Source organism: Equus caballus, chromosome 9 (genome assembly GCF_041296265.1).
Source record: "Equus caballus isolate H_3958 breed thoroughbred chromosome 9, TB-T2T, whole genome shotgun sequence".
In the NCBI taxonomy this organism is placed as follows: domain Eukaryota; kingdom Metazoa; phylum Chordata; class Mammalia; order Perissodactyla; family Equidae; genus Equus; species Equus caballus.
The window spans coordinates 59456048-59473125 of record NC_091692.1 but is presented as its reverse complement, the minus strand read 5'-3'; the positions used below and the strand labels follow the sequence as shown (position 1 = coordinate 59473125).

The 17078-nt window shown below is 40.2% G+C and overlaps 1 protein-coding gene across 1 annotated transcript in view; it reads right to left on the bottom strand.

Annotated features, from left to right (window-relative positions):
* The window catches only part of POP1 (POP1 homolog, ribonuclease P/MRP subunit), a 34926-nt gene extending 17902 nt beyond the window's left edge, over window positions 1-17024 (bottom strand). Inside the window, exons 1-10 of the mRNA XM_001915352.5 lie at window positions 16902-17024; window positions 13779-13922; window positions 11993-12160; window positions 10495-10670; window positions 9034-9282; window positions 5009-5096; window positions 4381-4568; window positions 2918-3174; window positions 2709-2802; window positions 245-356 (exon numbers count right to left, since the gene is read on the bottom strand). Coding sequence (XP_001915387.2) covers window positions 245-356; window positions 2709-2802; window positions 2918-3174; window positions 4381-4568; window positions 5009-5096; window positions 9034-9282; window positions 10495-10670; window positions 11993-12160; window positions 13779-13920 — 1474 coding nt within the window. The 5' untranslated portion in view covers window positions 13921-13922; window positions 16902-17024. The remainder of the gene's footprint in view (window positions 1-244; window positions 357-2708; window positions 2803-2917; window positions 3175-4380; window positions 4569-5008; window positions 5097-9033; window positions 9283-10494; window positions 10671-11992; window positions 12161-13778; window positions 13923-16901) is intronic.
* Between the last annotated feature and the right edge of the window lie 54 nt (window positions 17025-17078).

The window sequence follows — 17078 nt, the reverse complement described above, 5'->3', positions numbered from 1 at the left end:
TAATGCCAGTTTTTTAGAATACTAACATCTCATTTGTTTGTCGTTTCATTAACAAACTCAAACAGTATCACTCTATTTACTGAGTTCAGGCATCTCTCTTACTCGCTTTCTTGCTGTATTATAACAAACAGCTATAAGTTAAAAAGCACCACTACATGTAGGCAGCCCAACGGAAAATGCTCTTCTAACCCACTTCCCAATGCTCCCTTCTTCCCCAGCGCAACCCGGTATTCCCTCTGCATACCTCCCAACAGTTCAAAAATGGCTTCTTGTCTGTGATGAAGGGAAACGCTATCAGGATTCCTACAGGTTTCAACCCACCAGCAGTGAGGTGTTTTCTCTGTGTCCTCTCCCTCCTGAAAAATAACAACTCCTGCTCACCAGACAAATAATGAATCAGACTTAATAAGTTTGTTTTGGTTGCTATCGGCCCTCACCTTTTTTTCCTGTATGGGAATGAATGTTTTATGGAGGGAATCGGGGAAACTGCCACTGTATTTAACACAGTAATTAACACCAGACTAACTACTCTTCTGGTTAGAGGCAAGGACACAGCACTAGACCTCTCTCAGGATTTCTGAGAGTACCTAACTACGCTACTTCACGCCTGCGTTCTCTCTCAAGCACAGTGGAACAAGACAGGCCTTGCTCTTTGCTCCTCTCCTACAGTCGCCAACTTTATTACCACCAATTTAAGCAATAAAACCTTCCTCACCAAAGAAAAACCAAACTAATACCTTTTGAAGAAATCTCGAGCTAAAGGATATATTACAACTATATTATACGCCTGGAAACTTCAAATAAGACACATAAATACTTATATTTTTTTCCAGACAGAACTAGGAATTGAGCAAGGTTTCCAAAAGCACACCAAGTACCATGTGTTTGCCCACAAGGAGAACCTATAGCCATGATTCATACTGAAGTTCACTGAAACAGGACGTGCCCTTATGGATTCTAAAGAAGCAACCCGTAACACACGCGCCGTGTACCTCACAGAAACTCAGGCAGCAGAGCTTAGTAGTTTAAGTACAAGCTCTGGAACCAAACCTCCTGGGTTCAAATCCTCCCTCCTTCTGCAACTCATTAGCTAGGGTGAAGCACCTACTCTGCACCAGGCACTGTGTTAAGCACTGGGGACAAAGCAAAGAACAGGACTGCCCCTGCCCTTGCCAGCACGAAGCTCAACACAAGTGTCATAAAGACACAGAACAAATCTAGGGGCCAGCTCCGCTGCTGAGTGGTTAAAGTTCGGATCCCAGGCACAGACCTGCTCCACTCCTCAGCCGTGCTATGGAGGCATCCCACGTACAAAGCAGAGGAAGACTGGCACGAATGTTAGCTCAGGGCAAATCTTCCTCACCAAAAAATAATCATAATAATACTATAAAACAAATCTAGACATATAAATTGAGCAAGAGTACAAGATGCAATAAAAACAGCAGGAGGGCTGTAATTTAACTTTGGGGGATCAGGAAAGGATTCTAGTGGTAAAGGATATAAATGTTAAAGCCTGAAGAATGAAGAAGGTTTAGCCAAGCAAAGAGTGGTGGAGGCAGAATGTTCTGGCAGGCGGAGAAAAGCAGGTGTGAAGGCTTTAAGGCAGATGAGAACAGACATATTCTAGAAGCTGAAGGAAGGCCAATGCGGCAGAAGTGCAGGAGGTGCAGAGGGAGGAGGCAGGAAGGCACGAGATGACGCAGTCACGTTAAGGGCTTTGGATTTTATCTTAAATACAATGAGAAGCTATTCAAAAGCTTTTAATCAGGAAGTAACATGACATGAATAAACTGTTAAAAGATCATTCTGCCTCCTGGGTAGAGAACGGAGTGAAAAGGTGGAACGAGGGAGGGAAGTCAGGAAGACAACAGGATTGAGACCAGCGTGGAAGCAGGGAAGAGAGAAGCAGCCTTTGTTTTTTAAAGTATCTTTCTTCTAAAAGCTCACAAGCTATTCAGATCTATCATCATATTTGACCACGTCAAATCTGTGAGAGGCACAGACACTAAAAGGTTAACTGCACTAATATAGGAAAACACCCCAAACCTGAACCCACAGTGTCTAATTCCCAGTCTAGGCCCTACTGTCTAGACTTGTGCTGTCAACATGGCAGCCATTAGGCACAGAGAGCTCTTTGAATTTAATTTTTAGTTAATTAAAATTAAATAACAGTACAAATTCAGCTCCTCAGTCACACTAGCCACATTCCAAGTGCTCAACAGCCACATGTGGCTAGTGGCTATAGTATGGGATAGCACAATGGAACACCATTCTCACAGAAAGTTCTACTGGACAGTGCTGCACCAGACATATTGCTCTCAAACTTTTTAGGCATCACAGATCATTAAAACTAGCCCCAGAAAATATGCCTCACACCTGCACAAACAAAAAAAAAAATTGTAGACACTTTCAGGGATTTTAGGGGCTCTTGTTACCCACCGAAGGAGCAGAAGACAAGACCCTTCTACAAGACACTGCAAGAGTCATCTGTATTTAAATAAGAAAAAGTCAGTTTACTTGCTACATTCATTGAGATTACTTTTACTTCTAGAAGTGAAAGATGATAAAGTCTTTAATAATAAGCCTAAGTAGGGAAATAAACATTTATAAGCCATGGTCCAAATGTTACCAAATTATATGTAAGGTTTCATAAATTTGTTGAGAAGAACATGACTAAAATAGAACATTACACTCATATTTTCTCTTACAGTGTGGACGGAAGCAGCTTTTAGTGTCTCAGTTAGGATGGCATGGGCAAGCGGACCAATGAGCCGGAATCTGTTCATCTCCATCGTCAAATCACTGAAAGAGAGAGAAGGTCTCAAAATGCAAACTTCCATTAAATACAATGTTTGTGCCACAGGCAAAAATAGAGCAAGACTTTACTGAAAATGTTCAGAGCAAATTCAACCCGTACCTGATTATAATGCCGGTGGCTGGAGAGATCCAAGAATATGGCTGATATGGATCTCTAGTTCCATCACCAATAACTTTTTTAATTGGTTTACCATCTTCTCCATCATCTTTCCGTTTTCTTTTCTTGCCAATTTTCTCCTCAGGCAGTTCAGTTTGGCTTTTTTCTTGGGATGGTGACAGAACGGGGTCTTGGATGCAGACAGTTGGTTTGATGGGTTCCATACACTGGCACACTGCTTTTATTTCCTCTAAAATATCCTAAGGATATATTTAAACATTTTACTTTTACATTTTGAAATTTAAATACACTACAAATTTAAATTGGTTTAGTTTATGTTATTTTTTCTCCCTTTAAAAATTTACATTTTCATCCCTTCACAAATTAAAGTCATCAACATCAAAAAGCTTTTTTATTTTTTGAGTTTTTTTCACAGAAAAAGAAACTCCTAAATGTCAAAAATTAAGGAAAACAACATCACTACTCTGATCAAATTTTTCTAAAAAGTTGAAAGTGAAAATTTTATACCATACCATATACAAGCAGTGAATATGCTAAAAAGGGAAGGTAAGCTACATGCAGTATTAAAAAATCATCAGAATTACTCAAAACAACTTGTCATCAATTTCTCAAAAAATTAAAAAGAGAAACACCATACTACCCAGCTACGCCACTACTAGGTATTTATCCAAAGAACTTGAAATCAACAGTTCAAAGAGACTTATACACCCCTATCTTCATTGCAGCATTATTCACAATAGCCAAGATGTGGAAGCAACCCAAGTGCCCACTGACTAATGAATGATAAAGAAAATGTGTTATGTATATACAATGGACTACTACTCAGCCATAAAAAAGACACAATCTTCCCATTTGCAACAACATGGATGGACCTTGTTAAGTGAAATAAGCCAGAAAGAGAAAGACAAACAGCAAATGATTTTGCTCATATGTGGATGTTAAACAAACACATGGACGAAGAGAACAGATTAGTGGTTACCAGAGGGGAAGGGAATTGGGAGGTGGGCAAAAGGGGTAAAGGGGCACACACCTATGGTGATGGACAAATAATAATGTACAACTGAAATTTCACAATGTTATAAACTATTATGACCTCAATAAAAAAACAAAACAAAACAAAACAACTTCTCATCACCAACTAGGTTCTAACAGGCACCTAGATACCAATGAACCAATTCAGGCATGGCAGAAACATCAATCCAAATGCAACATTTGAAGCCATTTGCATAGTAAGATTGGTTTCCATCTCTACTTCTACTCATGGCTTACTAAAAAGTGAGAGGTCAAGATTTGCTTCATGTAATCTTCACACAGCTTTTCTTCCTATATTCAAATACCAAGATCAGTCCAACTTTTATACCATTTAAATTTCTACAGCATTGATGTCCAACAGTAATCAAGAATGCAGTAACAGAGTGATGGGGAAATAATCTCCAGGATTATACCTGTTTGAGAGTTGGATGAATCCAGATCCACAACTGCCTGCTCTCAGAAGTGTCACCAGAGGTCCTCTCAGACTTCCAAATAAATGTAACAGGCCCCAGCATCTCTCTAGGATATTTATTTGCCCGGTAAAGCAAGAGGCTACCTTGGCGCTTTCCAGACAAGCAGTGAACCGCTGCAAAAGTCAATCCTGACATAAACAGAAACAAAATTCCACAATTTCAAGTGTTGACGCTGCAGGATTACTTCCTGATGGCCATACTATTATTTACTGTCCATCTCCATGAAGGATAAGGTTTTGGTTTTGATGCCCGCTTAGATCAAAGCCTGGGACACAGTAAGTTCTCAATAAATATTTATTAAATGAACAATTTAATGAGTCCTGAGTTTCTTCCTGGCTAAATTCACGCCATTAGAATAATGGTTCTCTCACTTTACACTTGACAATGTGAGAAATGATTTAAAAGCCACCCAAAGCTTTCCATATATTAATATACTCATTGGGAACAAGAACTGTCTCACACATTTTTATATATATTTAAATTCCAAAATGCTTACAGCAGACACTTATCCATAAAATGAATAAATATACAAAGACTAAAAAAGGACTCAGCTTTGAAACAAGTTTACCTGTGTCTATGCTACACATTGGAGACAGTGCCTTTAGTATTTCTTCCTCTTTGCCCTTCAACTCCAAACAACAGTAGTAGGATAAATCCTGCAGAGGGAGACACAATTAAATACTTAGGAATTTACATGGGGTAAAATTGCTAAGAAGGGTGCCAGCCCCATGGCTGAGTGGTTAAGTTCGTGCACTTTGCTGTGGCAGCTCAGGGTTTCACCAGTTTGGATCCTGGGTGTGGACACGGCACCACTTATCAGGCCACGCTGATGCGGCATCTCACACAGCACAGCCAGAAGGACCTGCAACTAGAATATACAACTATGTACTGGGGGGCTTTGGGGAGAAGAAAAATAAAAAGAAGATTGGCAACAGATGTTAGCTCAGAGGCCAATCTTTAAAAAAGAAAAACTGCTAAGAAGCCAAAAGCCACATCAGAAAAACCTCTAGAAGTTCAAGACACAGAACAAATTGCTAAAGCTATTATTTCATAAGTCAAAATCTGAAACCTGTCTACACCTACTATATCAGCAAATATTCTTAAACCCATTTGAATCAAAACCAAAATGAACTTCCATTTAATATGTAGGTTACAGTGTCCTACTTTTTAGAAAAAAATATTTGTTTCACCTCATATTCATAGACAAGTTATAAGAAAGATATAAAAACTGCTGCCTCTAAGTAAAGGATTATTCCTCCCTAAAATCCCCCTAAAGTAATAAACCAGAGTCAAATTAGCAAGCAGTAATAAATTCTGCAAAATTATGCTAAGATTGTTCACTTTGGTCAGCTAATTCAGGATCTAAAGATAACTTAACACCGAGCCCAGAGATACATGTTGCAATTAATTTATTCTCTATTCCTCTCATGCTGTCTTGACTATGATATGCAACTTTGACTAAACAGTGTACAAGGAAAAATGAGAGTAATGACAGTAAGACCTTACCAATTTAAATAAGATGAAGAGAGATCAAACTGAGCTAGTAAAATCAATATGTTAAAGAACTATAATAACAGTCACTGTAGGGCTACTGTGCGCCAGGCGCTGCGCTAACTCCTTGCACAGACTGTCATTTAATTCTCCCAACACCTGAAGAACCAGGTACTATTGTTATCTTATTTGACAGATGAGGACACGGAGACAGAGACTGTTACTCGAACAAAGCCATACAATCAGTAAGTGGAGAAGCCAAGTCAGGCTCACTCACCCCCAAACCAACCCCTCTGCCCCAGCACCTTTAAGCAATTTCAGTACACTCAGCAACTAAAAATTAAATGCAGATAATAGGTAAGCTTCTGACAAACTCCCATCAATCAATGCTATCACTCACACACAGAAACCTTCCCAGCAACAGTGATCTACCCTCAGCTGTCAGCTAGATGAACCTCACCCAAATTTATACAACTGGCTGAGAGAAAATAATGGTTAAGAGCGTGTAACTCTGGAGTCAGACTACCTGGGCTCAAATCTCAACTTCACCACTCTTTGGTTGTACGGCTGTGGGCAAATTACCTAACTTCTCCATACCTGAGTTCCTCATTCGTAAAATGGAAGTAACGGTAAAAACTTACCTCATAGTGTTGTAAGGATTAAATGAGTAAACATATGTAAAGTACTAAAACAGGCATAAATTAAGTACTCTAAATATTTGTTACTATTAGCTATTATTTTTATTACTTAGGGCTGATTAAATATAAAGAAAATATCTGATAGCCTCAGCAAAAATCTTGCCCAAAATGAGAATCAACTCTTAGGTCTGTCCTAAAATTTGAGAGATGGCAGAGTACAATGGAAAAAGCACAGGCCAGAAGAATCAGCTGCCCAGGTGCTACACAGGCCACCAACAAGCTGTGTGGCCCTGGGCAAGTCACTTCATCTCTCTGGATCCCAGTCTCCTCAAAGTAAAATGAAGAATTCAACTAGAATCTATGATTTCTGCAGCTGAGTCTTCAAATCAAAGGCTCTTAAAAGGTTCTTGTATTCACTTCACACCCATTACGACGGCTATTATCAAAAAAACCCCACAAAAAATAGAAAACAACAAGTGTTGGTGAGGACATGGAGAAACTGGAACGCTTGTGCATTGCTGGTGGGAATGCAAAATAGTGTGGCCTCTGTGGAAAACTGTATGGTGGTTGCTCAAAAACCTAAACATAGAATTAATACATGATCCAGCAATTCCACTTTTGGGTACACACCCAAAAGAACTGAAAACAAAGATTGAGGAAATATTTGTATATCCATCTTTTTTTTTTTTAAGATTTTATTTTTCCTTTTTCTCCCCAAAGCCTCCTGGTACATAGTTGTGTATTTTTAGTTGTGGGTCCTTCCAGCTGTGGCATGTGGGATGCCACCTCACTGTGGCCTGACAAGCAGTGCCATGTCCCCACCCAGGATCCAACTGGCAAAACTCTGGGCCACCCAAGCAGAGTATAGAGCTTAACCACTCAGACACAGGGCCGGCCCCTGTATATCCATTTTCATAGCAGCACTATCAACAATAGCCAAAAGGTAGAAGCAGCTCAAGTGTCCATTGACAGATGAATGAATAAACAAAATGTGGTAAATATATACAATGAAATATCATTCAGCCTTAAAAATGAGGGAAATTCTGGGGCCAGCCTGGTAGCGCAACAGTTAAGTTCACACATTCCTCTTCGGTGGCCTGGGGTTCGCCGTTTGGGATCCCAGCTGTGGACCTACGCACCGCTCATCAAGCCATGCTGTGGCAGGTGTCCCACATATAAAGCAGAGGAAGATGGGCAGGGATGTTAGCTCAGGGCCAGTCTTCCTCTGAAAAAAAGAGGGGAATTCTGACTCACGATACAACATGGATGAACCCTGAAGACATTATGCTTAGTGAAATAAGCCCGTCTGAAAAAGATAAACATTGCTTGATTCTGCTTTTATGAGGTACCTACAGTAGTGAACTTCATAAAGACAGAAAACAGAATGGTGGTTGCCTGGGGCTGGAGGGAAAGAGGAAAGGGGAGTTAGTGTTTAATGTGTGCAGAGTTTCAGTTCAGAGAGATGAAAAAGTTCTGGAGATGGACGGTGATGATAGTTGCACAACAATGTGCATACACTTAACGCCATAGAACTAGACCTCAAAAATGGTTAAAATGGTAAATTTCATGTTATGTATATTTTACCACAAATTTTTAAAAAGGTTCTTGTATTGATTATTCTGCTATATTGATCTGAAGAGGTATCAGAGGATACTAATACCAGTGGCTTTCGAAAGTTGGCCAAGGTCATCCTGTCATTGAAAGGTAGGCCCTCTGCAAAGATCAAATTTCTAACTATATACTAGAAGAGAGAGAAAGCAATTGAATTAGCAATTGGGGAGGCAGCCAGATAAAAATTATGAGGCTCTAAAACCAACTATCCTCTCAAAGAGTTTAAAACAAACTTCCTAGCATCCCACTGAATCATGAATATCTAGAAGAGAATTTCGAACACTGCTCAGTGCACACAGATGGTTCTCAAATAGCTGTTGTTGATGAATGACTACCTAATGAACCAATGCGAAATAAATTTCAAACATAACCAACAAGACCCTGCATGATCTGCTTCCTACTTACTTCTCCAGAACTAATCTCATCCTACTGTTAGCCTTGCTCTCACTCTCTTCATCTCTGTCACACAGAATTTATTTCAAGTCTTTGCTCTTACCTGGCTTCCTTCTGCCTCCCTCACTCTCCTATTTTCTTATCGCTTAGAGCTCAGCTCAAACATCACTTCCATGCGGAAGCTTCCCTGTTCCTCTGTTACTAACGCTCAAAGTACTGCATATTTTTCCCTTACAATTGTATATTCTGCTAATTATTTGATCAGTGTCAGTCTACCTTAATAACTTCAGGCTGGTTCACCCCCAGCATCTGGCAAAGTGCCTCATGCTCAGTAATCAATTTTAAAATGAATAATCTCATACACAGGGCTTTGGCACACCATGAACTATTCTAAAAGTCCATCTATATCAGAAAGGATCTAAACAAAAATTAAAAAAAAAAAACACTTGGAAAAGTATACCTGAAGGAGGCAACGGTTAGTCATGGCTCGATAGCAGGCTCTGTGGCTCTTGACGGTCGGCCTCTCCCCGAGGCAGTAGCCCCACTTCTTGATCATGTGAAACCGTTTGGCATGCCAGATGTGAGTTTCTAACCATATGTTCTTCTTTTGCCTACGGTTAAATTCTAGCACCCGGTTTATGTGACATCTTCGAGCTTTATGGCATTTATTTTTTGAATGTTCTTTTTTCTGATGCACTGCTTTCTCTGCCTATAGTTTCAAGAAGAAAGGCAGATCCTAGTTTGTAACCATCTCATAAGAAAGTTAAATGTTAGGAACTCAAACAACTAACCTTAGAGTTAGTGGAGTACCTTACAGACCCCATTAGTTTGCTTAATTTTTTAACTTAGTGATTTCTGCAATGAAAACAGAGGAGGCAACAGAAAGTGAAGATTTAGAGACACGTAAACCTAAGAAGGAAGCACAATTCTATCCCTTACTAATTGGGCAAGCTTCCTGGACTATGAAGACTAGAATATCTATAAAATGTTCAACACAGTAATTCAAGCTTATTGTGCCTTTTAACACTACAGAGCAAGAGGGAATAAATCAAATGCTAGCTTTTTGTTGTTTTTTTAACCTCTAAGATTGTAACTAAAACCAAAACTTATGACCAAAAATATAAAAGTGGGGAAAACCTAGACATTTCCTGTCAGTTAGGTATTGGCAGACAAACGCTAAATGATACTACTGGGAAACAGATTTCAAATTAAATCTTGAAAGTACAAAATTCCTGTTTAGTTTTTACTCTTAATCTCTTCTACAGCCAAGCCAAACTTCGTGAAAAAACTCTTCTCCATTTGTTTGTGGGCCCCTTAGGGATAAGGACTCTACCTTGATGAAGTCCGACCCCACCACCAGTATGGTACCAGTACCTATAAGGCACTTGATAAAGAAATTCTGAATCAATTAGTAAAGACATGGAAGCTTAGACAACCTGAGAATGTCCAAGCTAAGAACTTTCGTAAAACCAAAAACACTTAGACTTGAACAAGTTCAAGTTCAATTAAATCCAAGTCCACGTTTTTAACTTTGAAAAAGTCAAAAGGCAAATACTAGGCGTTGCTACCTTTGTTAACCTTCCAACTCCAAGATGGCCACACCCCAACATGCAGAGCTACAACTGCTTATCTGTTAAGAGGGTCAGAATTTTATTTTAAATCTGGCAAGGAAACATCAACTATTTAACATCATTAAAAGACAGGGGCTCCACATGCTATATTTAAAAGCAGTGTAATATCCAACAGCCTGCTAATTTGGTGGGGAATGGATTGTGGAGGTGGAAGGGATAATGATTAAACCAAAAACACGCAAAGGAGCATTTTTTTTAGTTTTCATTTCAATAAATTCTATTAGGTTAATACTTCTCAATTTCTTTTAGGAACTACTAACCTAAACATTTACACTAAGGGAAATTTGTACCTCTTTCTGGGCAATCTCCTGTAACCGTCTAGGAAGGCGTTTGACATTGTGGCTCATGGCTCTTCGTCTCATGTGCCGTGGCAGAGTCTGGAAAACCAGTGAATTAGAAGACTTCTGGGTCACTGCTTTCAACATAGCACTGATTTCAGCAGCTCGGGCTTGAGCGAAAGTAGAAGCTGTTGAAGGAAATAGCACCGTCATGAAAAACAAGGCTTAAACCAACATTTTTCCTGGTAGATTTCAGAAGGCAGACAGATTGGAAGCACATGAGCTTACGGTTCACCAACCACTCTAACCCCTATTAGATTAACACCAATAGTAGTCATTTCTGTAGGATACAATTGTGAAACTATTCTTCAACTTTTACATATTTCAAATTTTCTGCAAGGATTCAGTTTTACTTTTCTAATCAGAAAAAAAGTTAAAAAATAAATTTGCAAAGAGTGTTTTAAAAGAGAGGGCTGGGGCCGGCCACGTAGCCGAATGGTTAAGTTCATGCACTCCACTTCGGTGGCCCAGGGTTTCGCCCGTTCAGATCCTGGGTGCAGACATGGCACCGCTCGTCAGGCCATGCTTAGGCAGCATCCCACATGCCACAACTAGAAGGACCCACAACTAAGAATATACAACTATGCACTGGGGGGCTTTGGGGAGAAGAAGAAGGAAAAAAGAGATGGGCAACAGATGTTACCTCAGCTGCCAATCTTTAAAAAAAAACAAAAAACCCCAGAGGGCTCCATGAACTATAATCACAACCATTTTAAGGTGCAATAATCACACAAAAAAACAAAGAAAAACAAAATTTAAACAATGGTTTTGACTCAAAGGGTTTTTTCTTAGTATTTTCTGCTTTTTGCAAATATGTAACTATAACTATTATTCATTTTCTTTATTGAAAAATAGACTTTCTTTTCTGAAGAGTAAACAGAGTACCAGGGAAATTTAAGTGAATTCCTCCAAGATGGCATAGAGACCAGAAGGTACCCTTAAGGTATATACAAGGAACATAGGGTTCTGCAGCAGTGGGGGTGAGAGTGATGGGGGGGGCGATGGGAGATGAGGCTGCAAAGCGCCTGGAGACAGGTATTTAGAGGTCTTGGTTGCCCTTAGATACTCAGATTTAACAAACTGTTAAATTTGGTTGCATCTTTGAAGAATGCTATGTTGAGCAGTGTAGATGGCATTTTACATTTTTTAAAAGTGGGGTAAGGGGACAGGGAAGATTTTGAGGCAAAGAGGAAGAGTTCACAAATAAGGACTTACAAGAAGACAGGTAAGAGAAAGGAGAGAAACAGAAGAAGGGAGAGCAATCAGGCCCACGGAGGCTGTGACCAAAGTCCAGCCTGGAGGCGAGAAGGGCCTGAAGTGGAAGGAGGGGACGAGAGGAGAGGGATAGAGAGGCAGGCCCGAGAGAGGACAGAGGGCTTTAGAAAGCTGCCTGCATTAGAAACAAAGAGCTCACAGTACAATCAAACATCACTTCTTTCCGAATACCTACCAGTTATATACTTGGGAATCTCCTGAGAAGTGCCCTCAGGGCCTGCTTTCCATCCTCCCTTTTTTTTAAACATTACTTTAGAGGAAGACTGCTCATTGACATCAGGCTCAGGTGGTGAATGTTGGGTCATTTTGGTTTGCCGCTGTCGTGAAGTTCCAGAATCAGGTTCTAGCATATTTTCAAAAAGAAAACAAAAAGAAATATGTCACTCTTATCAGGGCTAAGGATTACAGTGGAGAACAACATATGCTGGGTGGCAACACTGATCATGTTTTTAATCCTACAACCACGCTATAAGATGACTATTACTATCCTCTCTTTAAAGAGGAGGTTAGGGAGGTGAATTAACTTGCCCAAGGTGACATGGCTAGTAGGCAGCACACTAGCCAATCATGTCAGTAGACACATGAAAGAACCTTGGATATAACTGATACAAGGGAGCTTTCTCCATATAAATAGTGCAACATGGATTTTTAAATCTAAGCTCCCTTCACTACTACGATCCACATGATTTTGCATGTTCAGTCTTTTATCGTAATTCTCTGGCACACTCAAGTTGGGAGGCTACGTTAAATTAAAGCAGGAAATAAAAGCAGAGTCTGCATACAAATGTCTGGGCATTGAAACCATTCTGACCTTAAGACAGCATCAAATCCCTGTCTGTGAATGGAGGGAGAGAGCAGTAGAGAATTTTATGGTGTTTCTGCTATAGTGTTCATTATTAAGCCCCTTTAATCATGAAACTTGTTACAAGGTTTGTCATTGTGAGGTTTAAACAAGATAATATATGTTAAGGTTATCACATGGCATGGGAGGATCAACTGTTGGATCTGAATGTACATCTTTTGAATATGAATCTAAAACTTACTTAATCAGACCCACTGCACACTATTCTTTAAAGTGTGCCCCAAAAGTTCTTGGTCACCTGCTTGCTGTCTTCCCAAACTGGCACTTTCTATCACTGCCCAATGAACAACTATCACCTTCATATCACCTTTTAAGGTTCTAAAGCACACAAGTCAAATGAAGATATGATGACTGCACTGTACTTCTTTTTTGGAAATACAGAAGTGTACTTTAATTATAGCAGTTAAAGTAGATATAAAATATATCAGCTCTAAAATACATATAGCCAATTTTCATTATTCCCAATAGTTATGTTCTGTAAAGTCAGAGTGAACACTGAATTAGAAAATACTGAACCAGAATTCCTAGGGGAAATATGTACACACACACAGACACATATATACATATACACATACGTATCTCACATAGATTATAATCTTAAATGGTAAAAACTGATCCTGGTAGATTCTATTTCTTTTATCTTACAAAGAGAAAATGAGGTTCAGAAGTGTTAAGGACCTGCCTGAGGCAGTCCCACAGTTGGAATTCAAACCCCAGTCAGAGCCATAGCTTCTTGCACTATGCTGCACTGCTCACTACGGTCTCCATCCTCTGGCCATCTCTGTATGAAAGCTGAAACAAGACGGCACCTGGGAACCTAAGCTAAGAACACCCACACGGGGCAACTCAAACTTTTTCCCACTTTTCCCACACCCATGAATGACCGTGAAAGTGCCGTGAAAATTAATTTTTGGGTTACAAATAAACTTTAGCAACTAGGTGAATTTGCAAATATAAAATTTTCAAATAATGAGGGTCAACTGTATCTGTACCTGTTTTTAATTCAGGTCATTTACTATTTAGATAATGACTATCAAAAGGAATTGACAAAAGAAACAGGATCCAAATGGGAGTGGAGAGAGTACCGTGTGTCTCTTACCATGTTTCTGAGCTTGGAAAGGTTTTCCACCTCCATTAGGGTGCTTTCCACCTCTATCAGCCACAAAGCCAGAAGACAAAGTCACATTAGTGGGCTGGTTTCTCATTTTCTTAGCATGCTTTCTTTCTTTTGCATTAGACATTTCTGGAAAGAAAGTAATAAATTTAGCACAGGGAAAGAGAACTTCCATTCAAAAATAAAAATAAATTTAATAAGTATTCATGTGACTCAAAATTTAATCCTTCAATATAACAAATCTTCATTTATTACAGGTGAATTGACAGTATCAAAAGGTTATCATGATATTGCTCTGCAACAGGGATTCATAACAAGGGGGATCTCTGGAGGAGCCATGAATGGTATGAACACCAAAAACTTCATTCAATAGAAAAATATAATTCTATTGATGGAAGAGACCATATTAGTATATTCCAGTTTGCAATGCCAAATAATTAAATCATATACCAATGAGGACACTGCACAAAGTATGTTGAAAGAATGAAAAACAAGATATAAGATCCCTATGCCATGGTAAAAAAATTAATTAAATTAGCTAAAACATTTGATTAAAAATTTTAGGTGAAACAAGAGCCACCTGAATCAATGAAATATAGAACACAGTATTCTGATATGATAATCTCTACAAACACTGAACATAAATTATTGATGTTTTCATTTCTATTACTGAGATGAGGCCATCTGAACTTTTAATTTATAACAACAAAAAGACTTTAATTTGAAGTAAGAAGGATAAAGGACAAAAACCTGGTGGAGTCTCATGGATTTACTCAGTAGTTCTCAACTCTCAAACTCAACATCTCTCTCTTTTTCTGAATAGTTTGAAATACCTGTTTTCTATCTTGAAATGAAACTCATTAATAACATAACCTGGTAGACACATAGCTTTTACCAATACATGCCCTACAACATGTGCCCTAACTGTAATGGAAAGGAGAAGTAAAAAGCAATTCTACTAAAATAATATGTATATCATATGTGTAAATATTTCACCACAACCATACTAGATGACATCATGAAACGGCTATTTTGAACCCAGGGGATAATCACATCAACAGAGGCACCAGCACAGACATGACACAATCCATAGAGCTGGAGAAAGGTCCTGGAAGCCCCCATGCAACTGTCATTAACTCTTTCCTTGCTGACTGAAGGGAAATCCAAAGGGTCTTGCCTGAAGGAGGCGATACTAGGAGGTAAGGAAGCTCAGAGTAGCAGAACCAAGCTGTTCTCAAAGCATTTCAATATTTTAGTGCTAGTCTTTACTTGTCCTTCTACAGAGAATTATCATGAATGCAACAGCTACAAAGGCAAACGAATACAGGTCTGTCGTACTAATGCCTAATTATCCAGTTTAGTCAAATTTAACAAGCTTTTGGGTACCTACTGTGTGTATAATACTCTTGGGATGTGTGTATACCAAATTAATACAAGAATGTGGCCTCGGGGCTGGCTCCGTGGCGGAGTGGTTAAGTTCGCACGCTCCGCTGCGGGGGCCCAGGGTTCGGATCCTGGGCGTGGACATGGCATAGCTCATCAGGCCACGTTGAGGCGGCGTCCCACATCCCACAACTACAAGGACCTGCAACTAAGATATACAACTGTGTACAGGGGTGGTTTGGGGAGATAAAGCAGAAAAAAAAAAAAAGATTGGCATCAGTTGTTAGTCCAGGTGCCAAACCTTTAAAAAAAAAAAAAAAAAAAGAATGTGGCCTCTTTCCTTAAGGAATTTGGTCATCTTAGGCAGCTAACATTTATTGAGAACTTTATATGCCAGGCACTAGCCTACATGCCTTACTCATTTAATTCTCACAACCCTGTGAGGAAGCTACTAGTGCTCTCCTCATTTTATAAATGAAGAAACTGAAGCACAGAGAGGTAACATAACCTGCCCGAGGCCAGTAAGCTGTGACTGTGCTGGGATTCAAACCAGGCAGTCTGGCTCTATTAACTGTTTTTAAAACACAAAAGAATCTAATTCCCCAAGAATAAGACCACATATAATAAAATACTTAATTTTGCAGTACAGCACAATAGGAAACTGAATAAAGGAAAGAAAAAGTGTGAATCTGCAGAAAAAGTCAACAGGAAAATAGGATTTTAGTTAGTTGGAACTTGCAATAGGGAGGAAAGAGTATTCAGGAATCTACTGTGAATTCAGGAGTGAGTACTCTGGACAACTAGAGTGGGAAGAGAGTACAGGAGGATAAAACTGAGTAGGCAAGGGGAGGCCAGACTGGAAGGTCTTTTATTCCATGCTGAAAGCCCTAAACCCAGGAAAAAGCTCTAAAGATTCTTGAGCCAAAAGTAGAAAAGCCAAAATCTTAGCAGAATGTAGGACAAAATGAAGGGGAATAAAGAGGATTTTCTCATATTACGTTTTAGAAGCAGGGTACAACAGGGATCTTACCTGTCTTTTTCAGTGTTGCATCTCCAGCACCTAGCAGCCTTGTACAAAGTAGGGGCTCAATATATACTTGTTAAAACGCACACGGGCACGTATAAATTGAAGGAGTGAAGCGGGCCTATTATGCATATTTACAGAATATGAAATATTTAGCCAAGTACGACCTCTCCTGACACGGCATGACTGAATATCTGCCAAGAGACCAGCTCTGGGGCCATCTGCTGGACCAAGATCAATATCTTCCTTTTTGAAATCAGATCCCACTCACTCTGCTGAGACCGAAGGAGAACGAGTAGAGACCTTGTAAAGCTGGAGGAGCACTCAAGAGAAGAGAACATGGGAGGAGCGGGAAGGTGGACAATGCCCAGATCTCAGTGTGGTCCCCTGAATGACCCGTCTTATTCCTTTAGGGTGGCAAAAGAGGGGTGCAAGCCCATTCCCACGACGACCTCCGCCAGGCCAGACAATGCGAGAAAATGACAAATGCAGAGGGCTCAAGCACAGGGCCGAAGGAGGTGCGAGGCCGGGAAGAGGGGTCCAGGCGTAAGCAGCAAGGGACGAAGAGGAGGTCAGCGGGTCTAAGGAAGAGAAGATGGAGCGAGGAGCCGGGCCAGAGAGCGGGTGCCGGGCTCGGGGCCGCCACACACACTCCCCTCAAACTCCAGGACCCTGGCGGACACCAGCCCCTCACTACCTACCTGCCAGACGCTCTGAGGGAGGAAGCCAGGGCTCCTCGGGTCAGAATGACAAGGCTCTGCAACAGTCCCCTCCGAAGGGACGTGCGCGGCAAGCAACCTGGAGGGCGCATGCGCCTGACCGACGGCTGCCTCCACGTGGCCCGGAGTCTCGCAGAAACTACACCTCCCAGAATGCCG